The sequence below is a fragment of the Moschus berezovskii genome, chromosome 18, assembly GCF_049115385.1.
Source record: "Moschus berezovskii isolate FMDL1 chromosome 18, NW_MosBer_1.0, whole genome shotgun sequence".
Taxonomy (NCBI): Eukaryota; Metazoa; Chordata; class Mammalia; order Artiodactyla; family Moschidae; genus Moschus; species Moschus berezovskii.
In genome coordinates this window covers 52,025,469-52,043,162 of record NC_142477.1, presented here as the reverse complement: position 1 = coordinate 52,043,162, position 17,694 = coordinate 52,025,469, and the positions used below count along the sequence as shown (strand labels likewise).

General features: G+C 39.8%; 1 protein-coding gene across 2 annotated transcripts in view; it reads left to right on the top strand.

Moving 5' to 3' along the window:
- The window catches only part of ARL15 (ARF like GTPase 15), a 510,715-nt gene that overhangs the window by 471,786 nt on the left and 21,235 nt on the right, over positions 1–17,694 (top strand). The window contains exon 5 of one of the 2 annotated variants that reach the window (XM_055422057.2): positions 5,780–5,978. In XM_055422057.2, coding sequence (XP_055278032.1) covers positions 5,780–5,932 — 153 coding nt within the window. In that variant the 3' untranslated portion in view covers positions 5,933–5,978. Of the gene's footprint in view, positions 1–5,779; positions 13,859–17,694 lie in introns of those variants that run through there. The other variant, XM_055422056.2, reaches the window with a different exon arrangement.

Below are 17,694 nucleotides of genomic sequence, written 5' to 3'. Positions count from 1 at the left end.
ATGACTGAAGCTATGGGAAGCCAGCTTTCAGGATGCAGATTTCCAAACCTCCTTATTCAGCTCCTCACCCTACCACATCCACCCCCAAGCGTTAAGGGAGGTCCAGTGTAATCGGCTAGTTTCCTGCAGAGAGAATATGTATTGTGTGTAGATGGGGATCTGGGGAAGCAGCAGGGTAGAAAACATCCAGCTCCCTGGAGAAGGAAATGGCAGCCCACTCCAGTACTCTTGCCTGGAAAATCCAATGGACAGAGGAGCTCTGTAGGCTACAGTCCATGGGGTCGCAGAGAGTCGGACACAACTGAGTGACTTCAATAACAATAATCTGTGGCTTATAAAAGCAATAAAAAAAAAAAAAGAAAATATCCAGCTTCTATCTCTAGTGGTGAAAATATGGAAAACAAGCAAATAGCTCCAGACAGGGGCAAGAGATACCTGCAGGAGCAGGACTACACCAGGTGATATTCTGGACATGCGAGGGGGAAGTATTCTTTTAGCTATAGCAGGGACTGGTTGGTACTAATGGCATTTCATTCGCTAGGAGTAGGGGTGGAACATTCTAAGGTACACAGCACAGTCCCATATATCCTAAAAAGTTGTCACACCTTGACAGACATGAAGTACTGTTTATAAATATCGGAGCTTACAAAGCAAACTCCATGTAACATGAGAACAGTAACCCCTTGGATGTAGATCCTGCTCCCCAAAAGTGTTTAAAGGAAAACGAGGCCAACTCTGACCATGCACTACTTACATGGTATAATAACAAAAACAGAAGAAAAACAAGCAGCTTATCATTATAAATAAGATTTGCAGGTTTTTAAAAAAGAAAGGCCTATCTTTACAGTTCAGAAACTATTTACATGACTTCCAGAAATTTGGTCACAACAGGTTTGCAGGAATTAAACATACAATTTTTAAAAAATATTGATTTGTTTGACTGCACCAGGTCTCAGTTGCAGCACATGGCATCTTTGTTGTGGCACGTGGGGTCCTTAGTTGTGGCATGCCAACTCTTAGTTGTAGTGTGTGGGATCTAGTTTCTGACCAGGAATTGAACCCAGGCCCCTTGCACTGGGAGTACAGAGTCTTAGCCACTGGACCACAAGGGAAGTCCCCAAAATAAAATTTTTGAACATGTGTTTTGAAGTAAAGGCAAGATAGGGAAAACAGTGAATATCATTATAACCTCATTAGAGGTTCGTCACGTACGAAAGAATTATTTTGTTACTTCTCGACTCAAGGACACATGAAAGACATCTCCCACCCAACTAGGGGGTCTCCTGTGCTATGTAACGTCTCAAAGGTTTAACAGCTGCTACAGTTAACAGCAACGAGAGGGTACCGATTTGTCTCTGTTATATTAGGACTTTACAGTAAATGCAGTGTGTGGATAATGGAATGCAGTAATGCAAGTCACCCCACAGTTTCATGAAGGAAGAAAGGGCCCTGATGACATAGCTAAAATAGGTTGGCAACTTATGTGGCTTTGCTTTCCTATCTCTAGGGTAGATTCATGGCCACTGACAAATGCCCACTCTCTGTGGCCATCCCGAAAATAGCTCAATGACCACAAGTTGCCAGGCAGCTGTATTCTGATGTCATTGCCCCAAGGGCCATCGCCAGAAGCCAATGTGAAACAACCACCAGCTCCTAATTCCAGCAGTTTCCAGTTAGCCATGACATTTAAGCAGCTGATAAAGTAGTCAAAAAGAGTTGGGTTCATTTCTCTTGAGTCATTTTTAAAATGTTTGTTGTGATAAGAAAATAACCTTTAAAAAATTATGTTCATCATAAAAAACAGATCCCTGCATCATAGGCAGTTTTTTTAACCTTAAATATAATATGTAAGCATATGATTTATGTTGGTCAAACTTAAGCACCTTTCTTTAAAATCATACTCTGGCATGTAGAAAGACAGAAAAAGTGATTGTGGACAAGTCGAGTATGTGAATAGGTAATTTTTATTATAGTATTGGGGGGAGGTGGTAAAATGTGCTCTTCAGATTTATATAGGAAAACAAAATAAAAATTTTATCCTGAAGAAAAAGTTCAAGACAGAGCATTGTCTTCATCTTCCCCTCTTTTTTATTGTACTCTTTGTTTTTAGGTACATAAAACTCTGAGTAGTGAAAAGCTATGTTCCCACAGCAAACAGTCACTTACTGTACTTGAATATCATTGGAATGCCAAACTTGTTTTTTAAATATTATAAATGTAGAGTGGTGTGGAGTCATTTGGATACCAGTAAAGTGAATATGGGAGAATTACGTACCCAGTTAGGTTACAGATCTGAATAATTGATGCTTTTGAACTGTGGTGTTGGAGAAGACTCTTGAGAGTCCCTTGGACTGCAAGGAGATCCAACCAGTCCATCCTAAAGGAAATCAGTACTGAATGTTCATTGTAAGGACTGATGCTGAACCTGAAACTCCAATACTTTGGCCACCTGATGCGAAGAACTGACTCATTTGAAAAGACCCTGATGCTGGGAAAGATTGAAGGCAGGAGGAGAAGGGGACGACAGAGGATGAGATGGTTGGATGGTGTCAGCAACTCAATGGACATGAGTTTGAGTAAATTCTGGGAGTTGGTGATGGACAGGGAGGCCTGGTGTGCTGCAGTCCATGGGGTTGCAAAGAGTCGAACACGACTGAGCGACTGAACTGAACTGAACTAAAAGTGAATATGGGAGAATTAGATACCCACTTGGGTTACAGATCTGAAAATCTCAGGTACCTGCCATATTTGTCGGCTTAACACCAGTAGGCTCCTTCATCTGGTGACCATCCTGTAATCAAAGCTTCCATTTCCTTCTCAAGGTTAATATTCAGCAGGAACAACTTCTGAAACATAACTTCCTTTGGACATCTTAATTATCTTCCAAATGTGCCTGCATCATAGAGTATATTTTCAGTTCAGTTCAGTCGCTTAGTCCTGTCCGACTCTTTGTGACCCCATGAATCACAGCACGCCAGGCCTCCCTGTCTGTCACCAACTCCCGGAGTTCACTCAAACTCATGTCCACAGAGTCAGTGATGCCATCCAGCCATCTCATTCTCGGTCGTCCCCTTCTTCTCCCGCCCCCAACCTTTCCCAGCATCAGAGTCTTTTCCAGTGAGTCAACTCGTCGCATGAGGTGGCCAAAGTATTGCAGTTTCAGCTTTAGCATCAGTCCCTCCAATGAACACCCAGGATCGATCTCCCTTAGAATGGACTGGTTGGATCTCCTTGCGGTTTTCAGTTGCCTAGTAGCTAAAATCCTTACTGTGCTTTTGTATCTGATCCATACTGTCAAATATTACAAGTTACAATATTTTGTAATTATCTACATCTATTCCTAACATTGTTTTTAAATTACCTGTTAATACACTACTAGGATGAATTCTGTGAATTTTTAAATGAACCATTTGGCAGAAGTAGTGTTAGTAATATGCACTTACTGTGTTAGCCTTTAATATTACTGAATTTCTTGCCACTAGTCCTCTTCCCAGTTATTAGCAATGTTTAAAATGCTGTTCTTTCAGATTTGGAGTTATACAATGTGACAAGGATACAACTTCCTTCCTGTACCAGATTTGCATCCGACACACTCTCCACTCTTGATGGGAGGCATCGTTGGTCAAATAGCATGCTGCATCATAAGCAGAGACTTCCCTCTGGACACAACCTGAAGCCCTCTTGGTGGCATAATCAAAGAGACTAGCCTCTCTGATTTTAAACTCCTTAGAGCAGCCAGCTCCTCCTGGCTGTGGATTTGACCATGTCCCCCATCTGTCGCTCCTGCCAGCTCTTCTCTCCCCGTGCTGGCCCACAGCCCCCTTGGTCCACTGACCAGCAGCCCCTCCATCCCCTGAGGAGGCGAACTGGGTGCTTGGTCCTGGTCTTTACACAAGCAATGTCAGATTCCCATTGAAGTAAGTAATTTTCACTGCCCTAAAGAAACGGAAAGAATGAGCCTTGCATTTTCCATAAGGGAGAATTCCTCTTATTTGTAAAATACTTGGCCAAAAATTGTTCTGAAGTCATGGACCCGTTTTCTGATCTGTAAATGAGCTTCCCATTACTCTTCACAATCAGAATTAATGAGAGTTCTTCCATTCTCAAGGACTTTTTGTTGTTGTTGTTAGGAGGAGTATTTATTATGAATTTGCAGACATCTCTCGAAGGACTTTTGGGACACTCTTGAACTGTAAAGTGTTAGCATATTTGGGATTCCTAAAGTACCATAAAAGCTTAGTGTTATTTATATCTTCTTACATAAAAAATGTACACACGTATTAATACCACTCTGAATGGAATATCTCTGCTGTTAACAGTAGTCTGGTACTTGTGATGATAAAGTAAATGAAACCACATTTGGAAGTGGCATAAGATTGGAACACCTTTTTTTTCTGGGTCAAGGCATTGATTAAGGTAACACCTTGGCAAGTAGTAACTCCGTGGCACATGGGATTTAACTCAGTTTGTTGACAAAGCATGTCTTTGAATAATACTTCTTCTGTTGTTGCTACTCACTGTGTTTGATATAATGTAAACCCTGCTGCGGTTGTCTCACTGGAAAAGACTCTGATGCTGGGAAAGGTTGGGGGCGGGAGGAGAAGGGGGCGTCACAGAATGAGATGGCTGGATGGCATCACCGCCTCTGTGGACATGAGTTTGAGTGAACTCCGGGAGTTGGTGATGGACAGGGAGGCCTGGCGTGCTGTGATTCATGGAGTCGCGGAGAGTTGGACACGACTGAGCTACTGAACTGAACTGAACTGAAACCCTGCTGCCAAAATACAATAACCTGTTCTTGTGTGATACAGTGTGTGTACATGTGTATATGTGTCTGTAGCTTCATGGACTTTGTACTTTATCATACCCTTTGAGAGAAACATCATCAGTACTTCTGGAAACCATGATTATTAGATGTTTACTTGCTGTCCAGAGTTGGCAATCCTGTATGCTGTTAGTCCGTATCCTACCTCGCACACACGAAGAGTGACTTGTGACCAGTTCATAGTCGAATAGGTTTTTCCATTAGCACGTGCTACACCCACATAACAGTTATAAAGTCTTGATTTTTTTTCTCCCTTAAAATTCATGACTGTGAGGAAAAGAAAGCTGAGAGACTTTATGTGTGTGTGTATACTTATATAAGTACATATACGCATGTACATGCACCCAGTATACATATATAAGTACATATACGCATGTACATGCACCCAGTTTCCATCTCTTAACTAGAAAACCACTTTCCCAGGTCTCAGAAATACATGCCAGAGACACATTTAAATGAGAGAGACAAAGGCTTATTTAAATTATATTTTTTTGTTGTGTGTATGTTTGATCAAAATAATTGTCTTGTGTGATTGATAGTGTACATATTATTGGCTGGCACCAGTTTAGTGAGTTAGCAAGGTGATATAATGAAAGCCATTCTGCTAGAATTACTTTGATTGAATTGCAATTTTTTGGTGATCTGCTGTGTGTTTTTGACCTGTGCCACAGTACATATAATTCTTTCTCAGACTTCATCAGACCTCCCATGCTGTTAAGTGAATGGGTGGAATGGTAGCTTGCAAGCGGTTCATTCACCCCTAAAGAAAACACTCGCAGGTCACAACATATAACCCATATTATAACCACAGCTGCAGATGGGATTCTAAAAAGTCCTGAACATCAAGTTCACATAGCTTCTTAAAATTCCCCTACTTCATAACTCACAAAATTTCAGTAGGAGAAAGACTCTGATGTAATTAATAATCTGTTTCTCTCCCTCCCCCCAATTAAGGTCAAAAAATATTTTGAACTTGAACCACTTGCACGTGGAAAACGCTGGATTCTGCAGCCCTGCTCGCTGGATGACATGGAGGCACTGAAAGACAGCTTCTCTCAGCTGATAAATTTGTTAGAAGAAAAAGACCATGAAGCTGTAAGAATGTGAAAACTGGTAAAGAAAATGGGTTCCCACAAGGCCTTGGACCTATCATGTTAGTTTCTCCTTTTAATTTTATTTTGGTATCAAGACTGTAATGGCTTCAGTATCTGTTTTCTTCCAGTTATCTCAAACTCTCATTTCTCTATTAAAGTGACTATTCTGTAAGTCAGGTGACTTATCATCGGCATTACCATCAAGTACACACTACTGAGAGAGAATTTATTCTCTGTTTACCACTAATTATCTTCACCTCATGTCTCTTCCTTCTGTTGTTCTAAGTGGCTCTTCTCTGTGCGAAAATGGATGGAATTTGTGGCTCATAGAAATCAATCCGTTATAGAGGACTCAGGGAGACTGAGAACCTTGGCTCATTTACCCTGGGTTTGGGGTGGAGTGTTGTATGACTGGCATTCCCCATAATATGTGTATCATTTTCAAAGTCTCTTTATGGCTTTATCTTATTTTTAAGTTTTTTGTATACTGGCCTTACAGCATATGGGAAAAAATAAGCACCAAAAACTTCAGTTAATCACCTTATCAGAAAGGAATATCCTTGCCATAGTAAAGTTGACTTCAAAGAACTTAAAGACAAGATGCCTCATTATTTTTTTTTTTATTACTTCTAAAGTCTCCCTCAGTCCCCTCTCCCTCAGTCCACTCTTTATTAAGAGCAAAGACATTATTTCCATTTTTGAGAAGAGTTAGAGGAAATTTAGGCACAGTGCATGCATCACTGATTACTATTTCATCAAGTCCTCAAATATTTTTTTAATGGAAAAATTGCCCAACATTAAGTCAAGCTGCAGTGTAATATGTTTCTGAAAACCTTTTTCTAAAAATCTTATGTCTGATTTAAATAGAGAAAGTAATTTTTAAAATAATAGACAAAACTTTTTAAAAACAGCCAAATGAAGTATAGTTTATACTGGCTAGGGCTTAAGCTGGCGTGAATTTGACAAAGATAATAAAGGCAGAATCATCTGTGTAGTCATTCAGTAAGTGCTAATGTAGTTTAATGGAGTCTGTCAATGTCTCCATCCAGTAATTAAAGGTCTATCAGTATTTCTGTTATAAACCTCTATTTTCAGGGGTTTCAGTATGCCCTTAAAAATGTGCTAGGGCTGCAGCAAATAAGTAATTTTAAGGCCTAGATTCAGTCTTTGGAACTGTTTTTTTGTTTTGTTTTTGTTTTTTGCAGTTTAAATGATAAAATTATACAGAGATAAATGTACAGTTTTACCAAGTTTTGGCACCTTTGACTTTTTCTAAATCAGGAATAATCTATGGATATTGAAGTCAGTGGATAAAATACACTTTGGCACATTTTGTAGATTTTTGACCATTTAAACTGCAAAGTGAACAAATGAGAGAAAACTGCTCCTTTCACCTGAGCAATAAGAACATGTTTGGGATTTTTTTTCCATTGACTTAATCCCAAATACCACAGACTCGCATTCTATTACAAGGTGATGTAATACCTTGTAATTCTCCAGAAGATATATGCCATTCAGATACAGTTTTTGTGGTTGGATCTTGTGGATAAATTTTAAGGAAATCATTACCTTTGAAACATTGAACACTTCTTTTAAGCTTTCTTTTTTTTTTTAATGGATCAAAAAAGATTCATATTCAGATTTGGTCTGCAGCATCCTGGAATATTTTTAAAATGTAACCCATGAGTAGCACAAAACTTTTATTCCAAGGACCACTTGCACAATTCCTGCTTTTATTTTGTCCTGTTGTGCTCATCTTCTATGAAAAATAAATGATTATTAGGCATTGCTTTCTCTGCAAGTTCATTAAATGTAGAATGTTGTCTTTTTAAGATACCGTAGCTGAGTGCTCCTAAGCCATCTGTTAAATGACTTCCCGTTGTCTGTGTGTGTGTTCATGTGTGCGCCAGGGATGGGCTTCTTCTCAGACCCACGACTGTCTGCAGTGTCTCAGCCGTCAGAATGAAAACATTATCAATCAGTACCCAACAACAGCTGTTTTTGACAAGTTTCTGTCTGACGCCTAATGCTTTACAACTGTCAATAAGGCTCCTTCTTTGTCTAGCAGTTCAGAGCTCGCCGTCTTGCTGCTTCCATGCGGCATCCTGTCCTTGTAACCCTAGAATTTGCTGTGTTTGGGAAATCCACTTGGGGGGAGGGGAGGGGCCTTGGACGGACATGGGTGGGTGGGAGGGTGGTGTGCGTGGTCTGTCATATTCCTACTTTCATGTAAAGTGCCACAGGTGTCTTAGTTTGCATATTCGAATATCATATAGGAAAAACAGTCTGTTATGTATTTCTTCACTTAGCTTCTTGTTATATTTATGGAAGTTACCAGTTTTTGTACCTTCTTAGCTCAAGCAGTTGCCTTTTTGTAATGGCAATTAATTTATATGACAGAACTTTGTATCTCCTGTAGTTTACAGTATCAGTTGCTAACTAACTGCCATATTGCCCTGTCTTTCTATTAAAAAATTCTGTATCTATACTTAAAGGTTAACAGATTCATGTGGACAATTGCCAGGCAAGAAGAACTCGTTTTGTCCGTGATTTATATGATTTCCACTATCTTCAAGTGAAAATAAACGCTGAGTAGAATTGATGTTTTCAGACTGACTCCTTCCAACTTTAGCATTTGGGAGTCCCAGATTTCTGTTTACATTTGTGTTGCCTGTTTAAGTCTTCAAAATAAGTTCTGCCGCTCTTGGGTCAAAACAAATGATTAATTCACGTTGCCTTTGAAGCCATTGTGAAAACCTTAAGAGACAAAAAAAGAAAGAAAAAAAAAGCACAAGGGTCTTTTCCAGTTGGTTTGTCTTCAGCAGCAATTTACTTTCCTTGGAGCCATTCCTTCAGAATGAGTGAGCACGATCGAGATGTCAATGTCAGATGTCATCCTTCAGTCGAGCATCATTTTATAATATCTGCTGTAAGCGCAGCTTTCTAAGAGTAAGCTGTTTGGCGCAGTGAACTTTGTCCTTTAATGTGCATTGATGCCCCAAAGAAGTAAGTAAATATTTTTAAGTGACTCTAGAGGAAATTTGCGTATTTACAGGTCCATCCTTAAGGATAAGAGTATTCTGTAAAAGAAAAAGAAAAATTAAAAGATAGATGGATGAAGAAGCTAAAGAAAAAGGGGAGGAGAAAAATACATGATAGAAAATGAAAAATACAATCCCCAACTCTTGTTTGGTCCAACATTATCCTGACAAATTAATCAACTACACAGAAAGCTTGCAACACCTCATGTCTAAGCTAGGAACCAACCAGCCTTTCTAGTTTTGTTTCCAAGGTAGGCAATTAGCGTTTACCAAATTCCTAAGCACCTCAGACATATCCAAGCAAAAGTGGACAAGGCTATAAGATTTGCAGCAAATGGGGTTTTCTTAAAAATGTGCAGATGGAATATTCAGACTCCAGTGGAAATCTAATATTCATGCCTGGCTTTATCCTCTTTATAATTTTAGAGTGCATTTTCATTAACCTCCTGACCTAATGGTGCAAACAGAAAGAAAAAGATATGTCGAGGGGGTGGGAAGTGGGAGTTCCCCTTGGGGATCCCTCCTTTTCAATGCATTTGGAGGGAAGGATAAAACTTTAGGAGAATGTAGATTCCCTGCCATCTTTTTCCCAGCCTGGGTCCTAGAGATCTGAAGTTCATGCTGTGAAATGCATTATCACATCATGTTGGGAATTCCTGGATCCCAAGGGTTCACAACTTTTGGTCCCCACTGAGTCAGCATGATTAAATGATTTGCATCTCAGGGTTAAATGTTTTCCAGCTTGGATGCACGGAGTGACTGATGAGCCCATTTTGGCACCCTGCCCCACCCCCCTTGGACTGATTTAGGAACATGAAAAGGATCCCTGTGAGACCCAGAAGCCTTAGATGGGATATCAGTTTCCCCTCCCCTTTTCCCATATTCTTTGAATGAAAAACTCTCCTTCCACCTACTGTTTCCTAAGAGCTGAAACTTCTGACTTCCCATCCAGGGCATTCATCTGTGTGTGACAACGTCTTCATGAAGTGGTGTTCTGGAAAACCACTGCAAAAGATTTAAAAGGCACCAAGAAGAATCTCTCCAATATACATCCTTCTTTCCTTACAAAAGAGGGTGAAATAAAAAGTGCATGATTCTTCTATCACATTCTGTACATTCCCATCTCTGCTCCATGAGGATGGCTCTGATCATTGGGTCCTGCATTAGAAAGGCCACCAACAATGTTCTTAGGCTTAGCTCACCCCAACATTTTTATCCTCTGTTCAAGTCCTCAAATTGCAGGGAGTTTCCATGGGATATGCAATTTGAATAATCATTTTTCAGAAGGAAATAGTTTCAGGCTTTGTGGTTTAAAGCAGCTTCACCAACCCACTCCAGTATTTATGCCTGGAAAATCCCATGGACCGAAGATCCTGGTGGGCTACGGTCCATGGGGTCGTAAAGAGTCGGACACGACTGAGCGACTTCACTTCACTTCACTTACCATATATACTTTGTGAGGTCACTGGTGCCAGTTTGGAGCATAAGGAAAAGGATTCCTCGATTCCATGCCTTGCTGGGACAAGCCTGGCTTACTACCCAGGCTGACTCCTGACCCCGTACTTCTCCAGTGCACATCTCTACAACTGTGGCCGACTTGGGCATAGCCACCAAGTGGCACTTTAAAGAAATGACCCTCTGGGGGAAAAAAGTGGTCTGCAAGCTACCAAAGAATGATGAATTCTTCTTTTCCCTTCTTCCTTTATTGTTCAAAAACTCTCCTTCTTATTCTGATGGTCTCAAAATACTGTACAGAGATAGTTCATCCAGGTTCTTTTTTAGCATCAACGTTACAACCGTGGAGGTAAGTTGACAGTATTGTACCCAGAGAGGAAAACCTGGCTCCAGACACATAGGGACAAGATACATACTGACAAATGAAAATAAGCCTTGAATAAGCATCAGATTCCCAGATCTCCCTCATTCCAGTTTCCTCATGGCATATAGAGAGGTGGGGGAGGTGGTCATTTCGAAAAAGCCTAAGATCACTTACATCACAGGCAACCCTTCCAGAAGGTGTGAAATCCAGCCTAGAATGCCACAGCCTTTACTGACAAGTGATTCATGGAGACAAAGGCTGGAGCTTCAGCATCAAAAAGATGTCAGACCAAACACCAAACGCCTGTAAATGATTGCTTTGCAAGCAGAGGAATGACTAGAAGACCTGATCTGATGCCTCCATGTCTGGACAGCTAACAGAAGACATGGGGTGGCGGGGGGTTGGGGGGCCTCCTTCAGACGGAGCCTGTGAAAAAGGCTGCTTCTGGAGAAAGAAGTAAAACCGTGATCCTCACCTGAGATACTTCTATGGAGATAAATGATTTCTGGCTGGTTTATGTATAGTATATGGAAAGGTCAGTCAGAAAAATGTGTGTCAAGGGCACCTGAAGGCCAGACTGGTATGGTGTGATATTAAATCATTAGACATATAAATAGAGTAAATTAAAAATGAGACGATTTGGTTGGAGCGGAAACTACTCACCAAAAGGCAGAGACAGGAATGCAAACAATAAGTCTGGCTGTCATTCTCTATCATCTGGAGCAAGTCAGGCTTGGCTCTGGACCTTCTCCAGTTGTTTTACAACTTTCTAGTCATGGGGTGTTTCAACCCAACACTTTTATTAAGCTGCTTGAACAGGATTTTTCAGATGACAGTTTATCAAGAACCAACTTACCATGATATTTTTTTACAGGTTTTATCTCGCAATTGGAACTTTTGGTTTTGATCATTTTAGGCTTTTATTTTCTTCGTGCGTTTGGTATGTTTTTGCTGAACACCTACTGTGTCCTTGGTTAGAGACAGCACTAAACAGAGCAGTCCTAGTCACTATCTTTGTAGGACTTTCATTCCTGTGGCATTTGGTTAAGTTGGGTTATTTCTGTGACTCTAGAGAATGTTTTTCTATTTGGAGGCCATTTTTATAGTACAATTGTAATTTGAATCTCTAGATTTTAAAATATTTTTTCTTGGTCCTAACTTCTGGTTTTCAGTCCTACTAATATCAAATTGTCTTTTAATGCTTTATAATTTCTTTTTAGACCATTAATAAAACTAGAAATCTAATACACATACGTTGAAAAGGCTTGCCCTCTTTTTAGTGTCTTTCTAAATAGAACTCTGTAAAACTAACAACTTTTCTTCTGTTTTTCCACTGTAACAATGAAGCATATGTCTAGCACACAAATTGCCTCCAAAGTGCAAAACCAAACTCTGTCAATCACCTACTGGGTTTTTTTTGTTGTTGTTCATCTTTTCTATATTCACAGCGCCTTACCTTTTTCTCTAGAACAGCATAGTCTCATGTTTCTGTCTGGTGATCTGATAAATGATCTATATTTGAAATGATGAATCTCCAAGAACATAATTCTTCTACAGTAGCAGTCTCTTGTGTTTTATCTACCTAACAGTAAAAGATTATGGCATCTGGTCCTATTACTTCATGGCAAATAGAAGGGGGAAAAGTGGAAGCAATGACAGATTTTATTTTCTTGGATTTCAAAATCAAATCACTGAGGATGGTGACTGAAGCCATGAAATTAAAAGATGCTTGTTCCTTGGAAGGAAAGCTATGACAAATCTAGACATCATATTAAAAAGCAGAGATGACTTTACCAACAAAGGTCTGTATAGTCAAAGCTGAGGTTTTTCCAGTGGTCATGTGTGGATATGAGAGTTGGACCATAAAGAAAGTTGAGTGCTGAAGAATTGATGCCTTCAAATTGTGGTGCTAGAGAAGACTCTTGAGAGTCCCTTGGACTGCAAGAAGGTCAAACCAGTCAATCCTAAAGGAAGTCAACCCTGAATATTCATTGGAAGGACTGATTTTAAGCTAAAGCTCCAATACTTTGGCCACCTGATGTGAAGAGCTGACTCATTGGAAAATACCTTGATGCTGGGAAAGATTGAGGGCAGGAGGAGAAGGGGGCAACTGAGGATGAGATGGTTGGATTGTCATCACCAACTCAATGGACGTGAGTTTGAGCAAACTCCAGGAGACAGTGAAGGATAGGGAAGCCTGGCTTGCTGCAGTCCATGGGGTCACAAAGAGTCGGACAAAACTTAGCGACTGAACAGCAACAGTAAGAGCATCTGTAAAAAAAAAAAAAAAACCACAATTCACATGCCCAGACAGAAGGAGTCACACATAGTCTATATAATAACCCACTGGATATCCTACCCTAGTCAGAAGCAGTAAGTTCCAACTGGGTTTCAGGATGTTTGTTTGCTTCTCATTGAAGATTAGAGACCTGAAGAGACCTTTTTAAAGCCACTACTTATTTCAAGATGGTACTTGGACAAAGTTGTTCCTTTAGCAGGAGTTAACATATTTTGGATTTAGAGCACTTTTGCAAAATCTATATCAACACCAGTTTTATCTCCCTGAACACCTAAAGTCCATACCATTCTTCCCTCACCAAACCCAAGCCCCATGATAGATGTGCCTCTCAGAGAACCATAAGATCCCCTGGGTAACCAGGTAGACTCACAAAAAAGAGATCAAAAGAGAATCCTTTCTCTTGGCATTCAAGTATTCCCAGATTTTTAGGTAAAATAGCAAAATTCAGTAAAGTCACATAATCAATTAATTACAATGTGTGGTTTCTACTTTAAGGTTCTCCCCCAGTGAAATAATGGATATGGGCAGGGATCATCAGTGTCTGCTAGCATCACAAAGAGAGAAACAACCAGGCATTAAGTCCTTTAAACCACCTGTGACGTATTCTAACCTCCAAAAATTGAACCAGAGTCTGATCAAACCTCTGGATCTAACTAACGATTTGCAGAAAATACAGGAACAAAGGAGTATGTTAAATCACACATGGTGATTTAATGCAGTGATTAGAATCCACACTATTGGAAACTCAACTTGACACATGAGTTAGTTTATTAAATAGATGGCAGGAACAGAAAAAGGAATAGAGGGAGGAAACCTGTAGAGTGAGTCTTAAGAACTGTATCAAACAATTGCAGAGTACAGACCCTTCTTGGATTCTGGCTCAAACTATCAAAATGTAAAAGGATAAAATTTGAGACATTGAAGAAATTTAAACTTACTAAATATATCAAACTTATTCAATATATCATGAATTAAGGAAGTGTTGATTACTAGGATATTTTAGGTACAATAATGGAATTGCGACTATGTATTTTTCAAAGGAGACCTTATTTACTAATGACATGTGCTTATCTATTAGTGAGATATGCATGGATGAATTCTTATGCTTGAGATTTATTTCAAAGTAATAAAGTGTGCAGAGAAGAACAGAAGTAGGGGAGGATATAGATGAACCAAGATTGGCCATGGGTGACAATTGTTGAAGCCACATGATGAAAATACATGATAATTTGCCTGCCTCTGAATGTATAACTGATATTTTCCCCAAGAAAAAATGTTTGAAGGAGAAAAAGAAGGAAAAGAGAAAGTGAAGATAGTGAGGAAAAAGCCACAGAATAGAAGAAATTTGCAACACAAAACCAAGTCTGTTGCCAGAAAATAATATATTCAGAACTACTCAAATCAAGAAGGAAAAAAGAGCAATTGATTTAATGAAAAAGTTAGCAAGAGTATTGTGAGATGCTATCATTAGTTTGGTGCACTCATCAGAATACCTGCAATTAAAGACAATACCAGGAAAAATAAAAAATTTTTTTAAATGTGTGTCAGTCTAACATGTTAATCAGCATTGAAAATCTGTGTCCTGATTCCAAGGAATGTGGCCTAGTGGCTAATCCCCCAGTTTTTGGAGTCAACCAGAACCAGCTAATAGTTTTGTTCCACCCCTTGTTAATCACATGACTCTGGAGAATAATCACTTAGCGGTGTTGCAGTTTCTTCTCCACAGTTCAGGTAAGATGCCTACTTCAAAGGGCTTTCATGGGGATTAGATAACATGTGTCATATGTGGAAAGTGCTTCTCATGGAGGCTGGCACCTAGAAAACATTCAATAAATGTTAACAACATTGGTTCCAGAAGGTTCGTTTGGAGCAGTTTTCCCTTTGCATTTCTTAGGTAGAAAGTTCTGCAGGAACTGAGAGAGTTTGAAAGGTGTAAATGGTGAGGTTTTACAATCAAGGAAGTTCCATAAAAACCCACCCTCACCTGGTCAGAGTTTTTCTAGACCAGGTCAGCACACCTCCAGTGACCTGTATGACTTCAGTCTTTGGTCATTCAGCTGCCCATTCATTTATTCATTCAGCAGCACCTATTGAATGTATATTATGTGCAAGGCATTGGGCTATAGGTACTGGTGCTATGCTGTGCTTAGTTGCTCAGTCATGTCCAACTCTTTGTGACTCCATGGACTGTTGCCCACCAGGCTCCTCTGGGCTCCTCTGGACCCCATGGACTGTTGCCCACCAGACATGAGGATTCTCCAGGCAAGAATACTGGAGTGGGTTGCCATGCCTTCCTCCAGGGGATCTTCCCAACCCAGGGATCGAACCGAAATTTGCTGCATTGCAGGTGGATTCTTTACCAACTTAGCCACCAAGGGTACTGGAGAGAGGTAAAAATCAATTAAAAATGTAACCTGATAAATAGCCCTCAGAACTAAATATTGGCTAGTTAAATCTTTATTTCTTCAGAAGTCACTGGGTTTTTTTTTTCCTATCATTAGCTCATCACAGAAACACATTGCTTATGCCTGTTGTTGCTTTTTACAGTATCTCTTCACAGCACTAAGTGCAGTTTCATGAATATTGCCGACTGATAACTTCAAGTTAGAGACAAAGGTTTAATACACCGTTTTCATAGGGCTAGGATTGTGTGAAAGTGAACTTTATCATCAGTGGTTTAAAAAGTGATTCACTTTCATTGTGGAAAATATAACTGTATAAGAGAGAAAATAGAAAATAACTTAAGTCTAGAAAGAATCATATTAAAGTGATATGTAACCTTTTACTTTCCACAATTTTATAAAAGTGAGGCAGACTATGCATATTGTTTTAGAACATGCTTTTTGTTTACTAATATACAAGGAGCATTTTTCCATGTTGTATATTTTTCCCAAAAACATGATATTAAATGGCTGCCTAGCACTTACAAGTACCTTTATTTATCTAACTCATTCTCTGTTGGATATTTGGATTTCTGTCTTAAATGTCTTTGTAGAATATTTGTGCACATTTCTTGTTGACTTCCCATAATGAGCAAAATGAACAGTCTGAAATGAAATTGGACTTCCCAGGTAGCTGAGCTGGTAAAGAATCCACCTGTAATGCAGGAGACCCCAGTTCGATTCCTACATTGGGATGATCCCCTGGAGAAGGGATAGGCTTACCCTCTCCAGTGTTTTTGGGCCCCTGGCGGCTCAGACAGTAAAGAATCCACCTGCAACGTGGGAGACCTAGGTTCGATCCCTGGGTTGGGAAGATCCCCTGAAATTACAGGGTCAAAAGGCATAAACGCTTTTAAGGTTTTAAAGCATATTGTCAAATTGCCCTCCCAAATTCTTATCAATCCACAACTCCAAGCAGTGAGTACAGGTCGTGTCCCATTTCTCTGTTACCTTGTGAACAGGTACCTCTGTTACCTGATTTAATAGGTAGAGAATGAAATCTTACTTTTGTGATAATCTGCATTTTAGCAAAACTTTAAATACACCAAACAACTTCAGTCATCACTTTTTGAGAAAGTAGAGAAAATGATCACTATTTAGTTCTGTTTACTAAATTGTTTAACTCAAACACTTCCCTTCTACTTATTACATGATGTTGACCATGGGGAAGATACGCAATGTATATTATGTTTATTTTGTGGGGTGAAAAACTTTGTAAATACTATGTACTTACCAAGAATCAATTGTGTAGAAAGAAGTGTGAAGGAGGAGCAGGAAGAAAGGACACAGTAGACGCGCAAAAGAGCCAGGATCACGTGTTACTCTCTTTCCCAGAAGGAAAGAATGAAAACACAAATGCAAAGACAAGGTCAGATTGTGGAGGGCCTTGAATGCTGGGACAAAGAACTTGAACAATATCTAGGAGCCAATGAATGTTTTTAATAACAGGAACATAATCAAAATAGCTATTTAGGAAGAATAACCTGGGGAGGTCTGAGTTAGAAGAGAGAAGTTCTAAGATGGTTACAGATAACACTGTGGAAGAATAAATGTGCTAAAATTAAAGATGTATTAATAACAGGAAAGCATTTGTCAATGGGAGCAATAATTAAATTATGGAGGCTAAATTGCTGAGGGCCTGAGGTATTGGAGAACTATGGAACTAGAAAACCAGCCTTCTTACCTTTATTGCCTGCCTGTCCACCCCAGAAGCCCGTTGTCTGGAACAATGAAGACAAGACTGGATGCCTCCAGAGGTGGCCTCTGAATTTCCCTGATGCAGGTGGATGAGTGGAGGTTCTGCAGGTTTCTGTTCCCACCCACCTGTGGAAGCCTTCCAAAGATGAGAGGAGCCCTGCAGGCCGCCCAGAAAGTGCTTCGCTGAATATACTCAAGTTGCCTCAGATAATAGGATGTAACCCATAACCTCACCAACAAATAAAGGTGGGGCGACTCCATTTCTGAGGCGGTATGGCTGGACTGCTGTAGTAATTGAAACAATGTTTTTCAAGATGTGGTAGAATTTTACAACCTCCAACAACACCTGGATGGCAAAGCTCTGTTCTACTCTCACTGCCTAGGTGTGCCCATCCTCAGAAGGGCCGTGTGCCTGACTCAATGCCCTGCTGTCACCATCTTAAAATTCTTAGTGATTTTATCTTTGAACTTGTGTTT